This window comes from Protomyctophum parallelum (assembly GCF_964188405.1).
Source record: "Protomyctophum parallelum genome assembly, chromosome: 6".
In the NCBI taxonomy this organism is placed as follows: Eukaryota; Metazoa; Chordata; class Actinopteri; order Myctophiformes; family Myctophidae; genus Protomyctophum; species Protomyctophum parallelum.
Window position 1 is genome coordinate 50,356,503 of NC_139701.1, and position 14,261 is coordinate 50,370,763.

At 42.8% G+C, this 14,261-nt stretch overlaps 1 protein-coding gene across 1 annotated transcript in view; it reads left to right on the plus strand.

Moving 5' to 3' along the window:
* Positions 1-14,261, plus strand: part of LOC310860576 (receptor-type tyrosine-protein phosphatase F-like) — a 224,392-nt gene that overhangs the window by 77,134 nt on the left and 132,997 nt on the right. The window contains exon 5 of the mRNA XM_083767568.1: positions 6,220-6,408. Within this exon, the coding sequence (XP_083623694.1) occupies positions 6,220-6,408 (189 nt within the window). The remainder of the gene's footprint in view (positions 1-6,219; positions 6,409-14,261) is intronic.

The following is a 14,261-nucleotide window of genomic DNA, read 5'->3' on the forward strand; positions in this document are numbered from 1 at the left end:
ATGGTCACGGAGCAGAGTGGCAGTTAGTTGTTTGCTGCTTGCTTGTCAGACAGCTGGTAAAACAGGGCTGACACAACATGTGACAGTGTTTATTGAACGGGAACGTGTTAGAGTCCATCTTGTGTAGTGCGCTTTGGAACTTAAAGAAGGGAAATGATTGACGGAACGCCCCAAGGGCTATTATCCAATGAGCCGTCAAACTGATGCACAAGACAAACAACCTTGTACGGAAAGTGTTGTTCTGATAGACTTTGCCAACCCCCCCCCCCCCCCCCCCCCCCGTAACAAAATGTCTTCACTCATGGGACATAGCTCGGGGGCCTCTGGCATCAAACAACGACACCATTATATATTTTTTAATTAAGCAATATTCCATGAAAGAGTCTGCTGTTTACTATTATTGCCACAACAGTGTTGCAAGTTAGAGGAATGAGGTGAAACATTCTGGTTGGTGGCCAATTAAGGTTGATGTGAGTGTTTTTATTTTTTTGTTTGCAAAAAATAAATATATATAATTATATATATATATATATATAAAATATATTCAGCTGCTTTTCCGATTCTCCATCTCTGCAGTACTTTAAAAAAGGCCCAGGATACCAATTTCCTCCAATCAGGAGGAATGCAGTTCCAATTTTACTGCTCATTCATTGTCTCCACCAAGCCGGACGTCTGTCCGTCCGTCCGATTTGTACAACATCACATTTCATTATTTTACTCCTGTGAGCTTGAAAATCTGCTATTTTCAAAAGACTATTTACTCCAGGCGAAGGAGCAGCTCTCTGAGTCTCTCGTGTGACTGAACTTCTCACCCGATGCCAGCCACCCGTTGAAGAAAACTCATTTTGGCCGCTTGTATTCGCAACCTTATTCTTTCGGTCATGACCCACACTTCATGACCATAGGTATGAGTAGGAACGATGATTGCTCGGTAGACAGAGAGCTTTGCCTTCTGGCTCAACTATCTTTTTGTCACAACAGTGCAGTACAGTGACTGCAATACCACCCCTGCCGCTCCGTTTCTCCGGCTGATCTCCTTCTCCGTCCTCCCCTCACTCGTGAACAAGAACCTGAGATACTTGAACTCCATCACCTGGGGTAATGCCTCGTTCCCTACACAATACACCGGTTTCCATGGCCTCAGATTTGGCCAAACAAAACTTTTCATTTTTGAGATTTTGTTGTCGCTTCAATTCCTGCATGGACGCACGCACGCACGCACAAACAGGCACATGCACACACACACACACACACACACACACACACACACACACACACACACACACACACACACACACACACACACACACATGCACGCACACACATCCCCTAAACATTGTCAGAAAGATGGAGGGCGGCCGAGATCTGTTAAACACTCCGTTCTAGTTAGTGAGTTTGGTCCGTGCTGATTCTCTGTGCCGATACATACCGCTTGAAAGCTGGTCTCCCTCTAGTGATTTTAATCAAAAATAAACACCCTGGCTGGCTGTTTGTCTGTCTCTGTCTGTCTGTCTGTCTGTCTGTCTGGCTGGCTGAATGAGTGGCTGGTTGGCTAGCTGGCTGGCTGAGTGAGTGAGTGGCTTGCTGGCTGGCTGGTTGGCTAGCTGGCTTGCTGGCTGAGTGAGTGAGTGAGCGAGTGAGTGAGTGAGTGAGTGAGTGCCTAAATGCAGTTAGTTAGCCTAGAGTCCCATACAGAAACTGCCCCGCAAGCACGACACCTTTTTATTTATTTATTAGGATATTTCTAGCATGCGCAATTGGGGCTGCTCACTCGGCAGCCTTCTACTCAAAGTGCAACGCGTTGTGAGCTTGTAGATCGGCTCCCACGGACTCGCGCTGCATGTTAAAAAACAAACTCACAATTATAATAAGAATAACTTATCTGCATTCTGCACTGCACTGCATTCTGCACTGTACGAATCCAACGTTGTTTAGTGTAGTAATGCCTGCAGTAGGCCTATTGAAATTGTTTTGTTATGGAGCTCCTTTGAGTCAGTTGACTGTCAGTGTGTGTGTGTGGGCGACTGGCTTTTAGCTCTGCATATATGGTTCACAGACATGTCGGTCTGACAGACAGCAGTCACTAGGGCTAATTAGCCCTATATAAAAAATAGAAGACCACATTAGCCTATACTGAATGAATGGCATCAGCGTGTTTGAAAGTCGGCCAGTCATATCATAGTTTTAAGCCAGCTCACAGCCACTAATTAGGCTAATTAGTGTCAATTTGGGGGTCCTTGACATGACAACGTTTGGGAACCACTGTTCTAAATCCTGACAGTTTTCTGAGAAACAGATGCTGCTATATCAAACATTTCTCAGACATTTTCATATGTCAAGGATCCCCAACATTATATGTAGGCCTAGATTGCCAATTGGGGGTGATCTGTGTGATCAATTGGTTGCATGTGAGCTTGTAGATCTGCTATTTTCAGCATGAAACCAAGTGTAAAATGACTTATACTGGATCTCTTGTCCACTAGTCCCTTCCGAACATTTTTGCTTAGTTTTTATTTGTTGACAAAATCAAACAGTATCATGGCGTAGTTTTTATTTAGTTTTGATGTGTTTTTTGTCAGTGAAAAAAGGTAGTCGATGAACATTTTTCGCCTTAGTTTTAGTCGACGAAATCAACACTGTCCACAACCCAATGTCTTTACTTAAGTTCCCAGCGTCTTACAAAGTGCTTCTGAACATGAACCATGTCGGAGGCCTGACACTGTGGGAGGATTGAGGAAGTCACCTTTGACCTCAGAGCATGGGAGCAACATTCAGGGACTCCCCCCCCGCTGAATTCACACGTGTGTGTGTGTGTGTGTGTGTGTGTGTGTGTGTGTGTGTGTGTGTGTGTGTGTTTGTTTGCGTGCGTGCGTGCCTGCCTGCCTGCCTGCCTGCGATGCGCTTCACTGCATGTGTGTGTGCGCGCCATGTGGTGTTTTCAGCACACCTGTTTCTTCCGAGGTCGTGATCGTGACATTGTTGCTTCCAGCTTCTGTGCACAACATAAAACCTCACCCACATTCCCATGATGCACTGGGCCATGTGTTCATTATACACATCCACAATACAACCCCAATACAACCCCCATATTCGTTCATTCATTCATTCATTCATTCATTCATTCATTCATTCATTCATTCATTCATTCATTCATTCATTCATGCGGTCATGCATGCATTCATTCATTCATTCGTTAAATCATTCATTCATTCAAGTTTTATTTATTCTTGAAATTACACTGAGTAATTAAACAAATGTTTTGTGTCGTCGAGTAATACAATATCATATAAAAACATCACAATACATCAGAAGATCAGGAAAATTTTTAAAAAGGTATGTGAATTACATAGGTTACAAATAGAAGCTAAGACACATTTCAAAACGATCTTAAACAGTTACATATTGTGGGGGATCTGTATGCTCACCAATATTTTAAAACGACTCACGGGTACCAATGTGGTCATGCAGTTGTAATGTGGTTTGCAGATCTACCAAGTTCAGAGTTAACCGTTGGTACCTTGAATTTGGGGAAATTACTTGATAGGGTTCAGAGTCCCATTTCAGAAATGATGAGATGTATTTAGGACAATCTCCAAGCATGGCTTTATACAAGAACAGGTGTCAATGCAGTTCTCGTCTCTCTGTCAGGGAGGACCATCCAACCTGTTATATAAAATACAATGGTGTTGGTGAGTACCATAGCTATCACCCGTAATACATCGAATCGATGAGTGATAAACAGTCTAGGGATTCATCATATTAGTACTGCCCATCGTGGGGACAGCCAGGATAAAAAAAACAAAAGTCTTGTGGAGGACCCACATCTTGAGAACCACTTGTGTTTAGATTAGAATCTGTGTGTAGCACTAGTTGGCAGAACTCTTCCTCAGACAGTCTAGCAGACAACATAGCTCTGCATTCCACAGATAATTGCGTCGTGTGTTTTTTTCCCCCCTCTGCACAACATTTAAAACAAAAGTGTTCCCTCGCCTAAGGGCTCCTTTGTGTCCGTGTGCCTAAAAGTACAGGCTATTCTGTTACAGGTGGCATTACGGGGGAGCGTCGTGTTCGCACAACCACAATATGTTGTGACATTTAATCCGCCGTATGGTGTGCGCGTTGCTCTCACGGTGCGGTCTGGGGAAGTGAACGGTGTTGCCAGATTTACAAGGAAAAGTCCAGAATTCAATATGTACTTGAGTAAAAGTATAAAAGTATTGCCTTTAAAATGTAGTCCCAAAAGTAAAAGTATTCATTATGCAGAATGTCCCATTGTATGTTTTAAAGTTATCGAAATGTATATAGGGCTTAAGTGGTTACTTATGTTTTGTAATTGCGTGCGTGCGTGCGTGCGTGCGTGCGTGCGTGCGAGTGACCTGAGACGGCTCAGATAGAGTTTCATTCCGCCTTTTATTCACCAGACTTCTCCTCACAACAAAGGTATACACTCTCCTCCCCCATGTATCCAAAACAATACGAGGGGCCAGGAGGGCTGAGGGGCCTCACCCCCCTCCCCCCCTCCACCCACGCCAGGAATTCGGAACGCTCCCCAGGGAGAATATTGACTTACTTCACCTGTATCCCGGGTTATGGTGTGTTCTGTTTTTGTTTTTGTCCATAATGTGAAGGATACGTACATAAATATGTGTCGACCTTTGGTTTTGTTTTGTTTCGCCCGTAAACTTAACATCCTACTTCGATCGTATACCGCAATATCACACACAAAATAAAGATCCACAAGCTGGAAAGGAGTTTGTGGCAAAGACCTGCAAAATACCGCTATAATATATGTGGACCAGTGTTGTTTTCGTCGACGAAAACTAAGATGAAAAATGTTCGTTGACTAACCTTTTTCCACTGACGAAACTAATTGGAAACTAAATGAAAACTAAGCTATGATTACTAAAACTATAAGATATATATATCTGACAATATGCAATATACTGACAATTTCGTCAACCAATAAACATCGGTTTTACATCGGCTTGTACATCGGCTATTTTCAGCAAGTGTAAAAACAGTCATCACGATGGCATCAAGGCCCGCCAAAATACATTAAAAACAACTGTAGATTCAGTACATTCCAGGTGACTAAAATGTGATTAAAACTAAATGAAAACTATTCAGACTGTCTATGACTAAAATCAAATGTGCTGCCAAAAACAACAGTGATGTGGACCCCATCTGAAAATGTTATAAAAATATGAATAATAATAATAATAATAACTAGAAAAAGTGCCCTTCTGGGCACAGGTCTCCACCAGGATGAGCAGATGTGAAAAATTCCAGGCAAAGGTTTTTCCTTGGCCTCTAGGGAGTTGGCATACAAAGTTATCCACAGATCCGTGCAGTTAGAGGTAAAAACACTTTTCGGCCAGTTATAGCGCCACCTTGAGGCTGAGTTGAAATTGTTCATGTGGCATTTCGTCCTCGGCCTAGTGGGAATGTGGGTGCACAATTTCACAGAAAGCACGCGATGTGTTCATGATTTGCAGCATTTTGTTTGAAACTGAGCACTCCTGTGAACTTTGGAAGCCAATCTTAACCAATCAGGATGGAGTCTGAGAAATCTGAAAGACCGGTTTCGTTGAATGGCTCTAGAGAGACTGTGTACCAATTTGCGCGATGTTTGGACAAAATCTGTAGGTGTACTGTGCAAAAACTTGTTTTGCACAAAGCGGCCTCCTGGTTCATCGTTGGCATCCAGGGAGTGTGTGTGCAAAATTTGGCATCGACCGGGTTAGCGGTGGCCGAGATTAGCTGCTCACGGACACACACACGGACGGACGGACACACGGACGGACACACGGACACACGGACGGACGGAGTGCAAAACATACTCTCCCCCCATGCCTTCGGCCTGGTGGAGACAATAATAGCTCAGATTTATATAGCGCTTTTCTAAGTACCCAAAGTGCTAGGTTAAAAACATGAAAGGCTAAGCAAGGGGATGGGGGGACATCTTAGCCAGACCTCAGCTGGGGAAGGCTATCAATTTTTGTATCAATTAAAATATGTGTATACATGTGCGTGCATGCGTGCGTGTGTGCGTACGTGCGTGCGTGCGTCTATGTCTATACAGAGGACCAGATCCCCCACGGGTTCCCCTCCAGAGACATGGGTCCCCAGCTGAAGGTGTGTGTGTGTGTGTGTGTGTGTGTGTGTGTATGTGTGTGTGTGTGTGTGTGTGTGTGTGTGTGTGTGTCTGTGTCTATCCAGAGGACCAGATCCCCCACGGGTTCCCCTCCATAGACATGGGTCCCCAGCTGAAGGTGGTGGAGCGCACGCGGACCGCCACCATGCTGTGCGCAGCCAGCGGAGACCCGGACCCTGACATCTCCTGGTTCAAGGACTTCCTGCCCGTGGACATCGACGGAGGCGACGGGCGAATCAAGCAGCTCCGCTCAGGTTAGTGTGCCTCGTGGTGGGAACGCATGCGGCACTCGCATGTTTTACTTCCGTAAAAGTGTCAATATATACTGCCATGTAGAACTATTATTTTACAAGTAAAAGTGTGGCCATCAAAATGTACTTGAGTGCTAAATAATTGGCATCAGCATGTACTAAAAGTAAAAGTACCGAAGGTAAAAGTACGGATACTTTGTTCCACTTCAAGAATTCAAACGTGTACGAATATTTTGAAAATGGCAGATCTACTTGTAGATCGGCCAAAAAGTAGTGGAGTAAATGTCAACTGTTTGGGTCCGAGATGTACTGGAGTATATAACTAAAAGTATTGGAAATTGAAATGTCTCACAAATACCACAGCATTGTACTCAATTGTATTATTTTATTGCCATCTACGCTACGTATAGCTAGGCTATTGGGACCTATTCATGCCAGCTACCGTACGCGTATAAGCGTAGACAACGGTTTAATCCATATATGAACGTGCCGTCCGTCTGTTTACCATTTAGCATTGCTCTGGCTAGTATAGACCTCCTCCAGCGCCTCCATTATAACCACATTTTCAAAGCCTCATATCTCCAAAGGTTCGAGAGCTGTCCATGGTGGGCCGCCGCGCACCTGACAATCGTAAATCATTTGTGAGTTTGTATCGCATCGCTGAAAAAATGTAGCTGGTTGTACTGCTAGCTAAAAGCTGTGGGCTAATGCCAGTGGTGTTGTTCCCCCCCACCTTCCTGTTCAACCCGGAAGGACAACAAGCTACGTATAGTGGTAGCCTGGCGCGGCCAGACTTCATCCGCCCCTATTGCATTTGCATTATGCCCCGAGGCAGCCAAGCGAAGTGGTATATTAGTATTGCAACGCGAGGCTAGTATAGTTGGCCTGGACGTGCGGCATATCGGGCAGTAACAACATGCTAACACTAGGGGCAGCAAAGGAGTTAACATAAGCGTTTTCCTGCCGTTCACGTAGGTCACGTAAATTAGCTTTATTCTGATGGGTCTTTTAATTAATTAATCCATGTTTTGATCCGATCGAGTTGACGGTCGAGTCCCGTTAGCATGCTAGTGTCGAGTGTGACACTGGACCGCGCCATCTTAAGTTGCGCGCGCATCTACGTGCGTTCTATGTGCTGCTTTCAATTATCTCCAAATTGGCGCGTTTCTGGTCAAAACAATGTTTTTCAACGGCCGACAGCCGGTGCTGTCATACTTCCGGTCAGGTTTTTTTCTGCACCCAGTGAGAGAACAACAACCGGTCAAAGAGACCACACACACACCATTACGTCATTGTAACATACGGTTACGGATATTTGGCTATTCAAAATAAGGGTTGAAAGGGGAAAAAAACATGGTAATGGGCGATAAATAGACACATTAATCCCGGCGGGGATTGTGTTAAATGAGTACTTTATTAGTCACAAATGTAAACGGCATGTCAGACATTTGGGGCTCTATTTCCGTCCATGCTAAACCCCTTATCCCTAAACGTCTTTGCCTTTTTTTCTTTTTAACTATTTAGATTATTTTTTGAATAGTTCAACTAGCTGAACTACATCGACACATTGTCAGCTTGTGGATTGGCTATTTTAACTATTTAAAAATGTTTTTCAAAATAGTACAGGCTATGGGTTAAGCATTCAACATTCAATAAACCATTCAATCAAGGGTATAAGGATGGCACAAAAACAAGTCATGGGGACTTGTTTCCATTGTGGTCTTACAGTACATATCGGTTTGTATTACTATACTCGTGATGACATCAACAGGACATCGATTCCGTGAATGGCTTTTTAAAAAATACATTTTGCCATATCTGTAACCGTATAAGCCTGAAGCCCAAATATAGCAGATCTACAAGCGTGTCACGCTGTGATCAGCCATTTCTCTGAGCATGACTCAAGATGAATCATCTTTGACTCGAATTCCAAACCCAATTAACCTCTAAATGTAACCCTAACCCCAAACTGAAAGTGTTATGATATCTCTAAAAAAATCATCTCTAAAAAGCCAGGTCGTCACAACGTTGATTATTTGTCTATACTTGTGGGGACATCTGGTTCTCGCAAGTATTGTAATACAAACAAGACAAACGCACGCACGCACGCAGGCTGAGAGATTAACTTTGCTGTGCTGCCGTTGCCAATGTTTGAGCCGTCATGTTGACACTTTGAAGGTGAAATGACCCCTGTCTCATGTTTTCCCCCTTCTGACAGACGAGTGTATCGTTTTCATGGGTCTTAGCAGGGATGTGCACACATAGACATCAAAGGGGGCTTCAGCCCCTGCCCGTTAAACAACTGCCCTTTCCAGACCACAAATGCAGCATTTACTACATGGTGAAATAAATGCAAATGCCACTCCTTTCCATGCCATATATACCGGAAGGCAGCATTCAGGAGAATAGATTTTTTCCCCCGAAGTCTCCTGAACTTGAACACAGTATTTTGTGTTGAACAAATTTGTTTAGAAATCCATCGAAATTTTTGTCCAAAAGTGCCCTCTTACGGGATTTCAGCCCCTGCCTCTCTAACACTCTGTGCATGTCCCTGGGACTTAGCATCGTCATTTGGGTCAGAAAACCCGCTGTGTGTGTATAACTCCATGTTACACGCTGCCAAAATGTCATTTTCCCAAGCACTGTGTCCACCGTTTGGACTGTTCACAAAGTCGACACAGCCTCGTGGCGTTTTCCTTTGAAACCATGTTCCACCAGGCAGGCTATAGAAGTTGAAGCATGCATGCATGCATGCATTCGGACGGACGTTTTTCTGCATCTGCATTTGCGAGACAAACGCGTTACATTCAAAAGCCTAGTTCAGAACTAAACATTTGCAACAAAGACGACATTATTTTAAGCCTGATTTATGATTCTTTGTTTAAATAGCCAACATACAAGCTCACGACAAATCATAATGCCATGTGAACTTGCAGGTGACAGGTCGTTCTTTCTTTCTTTCTTTCTTTCTTTCTTTCTTTCTTTCTTTCTTTCTTTCTTTCTTTCCTTTACTTTACTTTACTTTACTTTACTTTACTTTACTTTACTACGGTATATTACTTTTACGTTTTTTAATGGAGTTTGCACGTTTTAACACAAATCTTCTCTTCTGGGGGTCCCTGCCACAAAAAAACATTTCTAGATGGGGCGTCGGTGGCCAAATACATATCGGGTCCTTGGAACAAAGAACTTTTGAGAACCACTGATTTAGAATGAATGATGTAGAATACCACATAAACTCTCGACACTTACTGTGTTCTGCTCCTTTTTCCCCCTGTACGCCAAAGGTTTTCAACCAGTGGTCCAGGGACCACCAGTGGTCCTTGAGGGGGTTCCAGGTGGTCCCCAGCTAAATGATGGAAGAGTTGGTAACCAAATGGACCCTTAGATTTTTAACTCTTGAGAGCGTAAAATTAAACCAAATGGACCCATATGGGTCTGAGAGGCGAAATTCTGAATGAATAATGGGCCTTGATATGAAAAGGGTTGAAAACCACTGCTCTTCACCGAACCAAACCTCTTTTTGTGAGCTTGTAGATCGGCTTTCTCTTTTTGCTGAATGTAAGTATGGTTTGTTAGGGTTTTGTTGAGTGGTTAAATGCACAGATCTCATCCAGGGCCTATTCATTTCTATCCAGGCCTTTCAGCAGGGTCAGCGTTCCATTTCCTCCCAGCAGCACTATGTGCTTGAGCTTTCTACCCCCTCTGGCTTTAGGCTACTGAATGTTTTCCACATAGACCTGCTAATCTCAGTATAGCAGGTTCCGGGTTTAGTGTTACATTAAGAATGCACTGTAAGAAGGTATACTCTAAAGGATGGATTCCCTGTTTACAAACATAACTGCGTGCGTGTGCATTCAGGGGGCAACTCCACTTTGTTTTCGACCGAAATTGTGCAGCTTATAGACACAATGGTGACAAAGTACTCGACCCCAGTGGGCTTGTAATTCTGCTACTGTCACTGCATTTGAAATAAGGCCAATAAGTGTCAAAAGTGAGGGGGGCCTGGTAATGTTTGTGTAAAGGGCTCTAAACAAACATTAGAACAGACTTACTTGGCTGTCATATGACATCATTTCAAAAGCTAGATGTTGGAGGAGGTAGCAACCCTCAAAAATACAATACTCAGTATTATTGCTAACACCTGTGAAGAAAGTAAGGAAATAAAAGTGTCAATATATACTGCCATGTAGAACTATTATTTTACAAGTAAAAGTGTGGCCATCAAAATGTACTTGAGTGCTAAATAATTGGCATCAGCATGTACTAAAAGTAAAAGTACCGAAGGTAAAAGTACGGATACTTTGTTCCACTTCAAGAATTCAAACGTGTACGAATATTTTGAAAATGGCAGATCTACTAGATGGCAATAAAATAATACAATTGAGTACAATGCTGTGGTATTTGTGAGACATTTATTAGTCACAAATGTAAACGGCATGTCAGACATTTGGGGCTCTATTTCCGTCCATGCTAAACCCCTTATCCCTAAACGTCTTTGCCTTTTTTTCTTTTTAACTATTTAGATTATTTTTTGAATAGTTCAACTAGCTGAACTACATCGACACATTGTCAGCTTGTGGATTGGCTATTTTAACTATTTAAAAATGTTTTTCAAAATAGTACAGGCTATGGGTTAAGCATTCAACATTCAATAAACCATTCAATCAAGGGTATAAGGATGGCACAAAAACAAGTCATGGGGACTTGTTTCCATTGTGGTCTTACAGTACATATCGGTTTGTATTACTATACTCGTGATGACATCAACAGGACATCGATTCCGTGAATGGCTTTTTAAAAAATACATTTTGCCATATCTGTAACCGTATAAGCCTGAAGCCCAAATATAGCAGATCTACAAGCGTGTCACGCTGTGATCAGCCATTTCTCTGAGCATGACTCAAGATGAATCATCTTTGACTCGAATTCCAAACCCAATTAACCTCTAAATGTAACCCTAACCCCAAACTGAAAGTGTTATGATATCTCTAAAAAAATCATCTCTAAAAAGCCAGGTCGTCACAACGTTGATTATTTGTCTATACTTGTGGGGACATCTGGTTCTCGCAAGTATTGTAATACAAACAAGACAAACGCACGCACGCACGCAGGCTGAGAGATTAACTTTGCTGTGCTGCCGTTGCCAATGTTTGAGCCGTCATGTTGACACTTTGAAGGTGAAATGACCCCTGTCTCATGTTTTCCCCCTTCTGACAGACGAGTGTATCGTTTTCATGGGTCTTAGCAGGGATGTGCACACATAGACATCAAAGGGGGCTTCAGCCCCTGCCCGTTAAACAACTGCCCTTTCCAGACCACAAATGCAGCATTTACTACATGGTGAAATAAATGCAAATGCCACTCCTTTCCATGCCATATATACCGGAAGGCAGCATTCAGGAGAATAGATTTTTTCCCCCGAAGTCTCCTGAACTTGAACACAGTATTTTGTGTTGAACAAATTTGTTTAGAAATCCATCGAAATTTTTGTCCAAAAGTGCCCTCTTACGGGATTTCAGCCCCTGCCTCTCTAACACTCTGTGCATGTCCCTGGGACTTAGCATCGTCATTTGGGTCAGAAAACCCGCTGTGTGTGTATAACTCCATGTTACACGCTGCCAAAATGTCATTTTCCCAAGCACTGTGTCCACCGTTTGGACTGTTCACAAAGTCGACACAGCCTCGTGGCGTTTTCCTTTGAAACCATGTTCCACCAGGCAGGCTATAGAAGTTGAAGCATGCATGCATGCATGCATTCGGACGGACGTTTTTCTGCATCTGCATTTGCGAGACAAACGCGTTACATTCAAAAGCCTAGTTCAGAACTAAACATTTGCAACAAAGACGACATTATTTTAAGCCTGATTTATGATTCTTTGTTTAAATAGCCAACATACAAGCTCACGACAAATCATAATGCCATGTGAACTTGCAGGTGACAGGTCGTTCTTTCTTTCTTTCTTTCTTTCTTTCTTTCTTTCTTTCTTTCTTTCTTTCTTTCTTTCCTTTACTTTACTTTACTTTACTTTACTTTACTTTACTTTACTACGGTATATTACTTTTACGTTTTTTAATGGAGTTTGCACGTTTTAACACAAATCTTCTCTTCTGGGGGTCCCTGCCACAAAAAAACATTTCTAGATGGGGCGTCGGTGGCCAAATACATATCGGGTCCTTGGAACAAAGAACTTTTGAGAACCACTGATTTAGAATGAATGATGTAGAATACCACATAAACTCTCGACACTTACTGTGTTCTGCTCCTTTTTCCCCCTGTACGCCAAAGGTTTTCAACCAGTGGTCCAGGGACCACCAGTGGTCCTTGAGGGGGTTCCAGGTGGTCCCCAGCTAAATGATGGAAGAGTTGGTAACCAAATGGACCCTTAGATTTTTAACTCTTGAGAGCGTAAAATTAAACCAAATGGACCCATATGGGTCTGAGAGGCGAAATTCTGAATGAATAATGGGCCTTGATATGAAAAGGGTTGAAAACCACTGCTCTTCACCGAACCAAACCTCTTTTTGTGAGCTTGTAGATCGGCTTTCTCTTTTTGCTGAATGTAAGTATGGTTTGTTAGGGTTTTGTTGAGTGGTTAAATGCACAGATCTCATCCAGGGCCTATTCATTTCTATCCAGGCCTTTCAGCAGGGTCAGCGTTCCATTTCCTCCCAGCAGCACTATGTGCTTGAGCTTTCTACCCCCTCTGGCTTTAGGCTACTGAATGTTTTCCACATAGACCTGCTAATCTCAGTATAGCAGGTTCCGGGTTTAGTGTTACATTAAGAATGCACTGTAAGAAGGTATACTCTAAAGGATGGATTCCCTGTTTACAAACATAACTGCGTGCGTGTGCATTCAGGGGGCAACTCCACTTTGTTTTCGACCGAAATTGTGCAGCTTATAGACACAATGGTGACAAAGTACTCGACCCCAGTGGGCTTGTAATTCTGCTACTGTCACTGCATTTGAAATAAGGCCAATAAGTGTCAAAAGTGAGGGGGGCCTGGTAATGTTTGTGTAAAGGGCTCTAAACAAACATTAGAACAGACTTACTTGGCTGTCATATGACATCATTTCAAAAGCTAGATGTTGGAGGAGGTAGCAACCCTCAAAAATACAATACTCAGTATTATTGCTAACACCTGTGAAGAAAGTAAGGAAATGATGGTTTAAACCAAATGGACCCTTATGGGTACATTTGGTTCCATGTGTACACTCTCAGAGTTAAATTAACATTTTAGAATATAAATTGGGGGTCCCAGAGATAGAAATGCCATTACATGGGGTCCGTAGACTAATGTGTCAAACTGAGGGTCCTTGAATTTAAACGGGTTGAGAATCACTGCTAGAGCCGTAAAAATCCTCTCTTATGGTGGGTCTCTGGCGTCCGCAGGCTAATTAGTGTCAATTTGGGGGTCCTTGACATGAAAATGTTTGGGAACCACTGGTATATTTATAGCACATACAGATGGACTTTGCTTTCAAATTAATCAATAAAATGTAAGCATGTCCTGTCCCAATGAGATATCTAAACCAAGTGTAGATAAGTGTAACAGAAATAATTATATAAATGTGTTTGTAGACTCTCGATGCATTTGCGAGAAGTAATTGTGCCCTGTGTTGATGCTAATCCGGATGCTGTATGAAAACAGTAAAGCTTCGTTCACACCTTATCACAACACAACTTATCTGAAATAAGGAAGGATGCTGCTTCTCATTTCGATGTTATCTCTATGTGTACCGTCTTTTTGAGTGGTGCTAACTGCTAACCGCTTCTATAGACAGCAATGTGTGTCCCTATGTGTGTATGTGTGTCCAAGCACGGAAATAGCACTTGTTGACCACCAAGTGT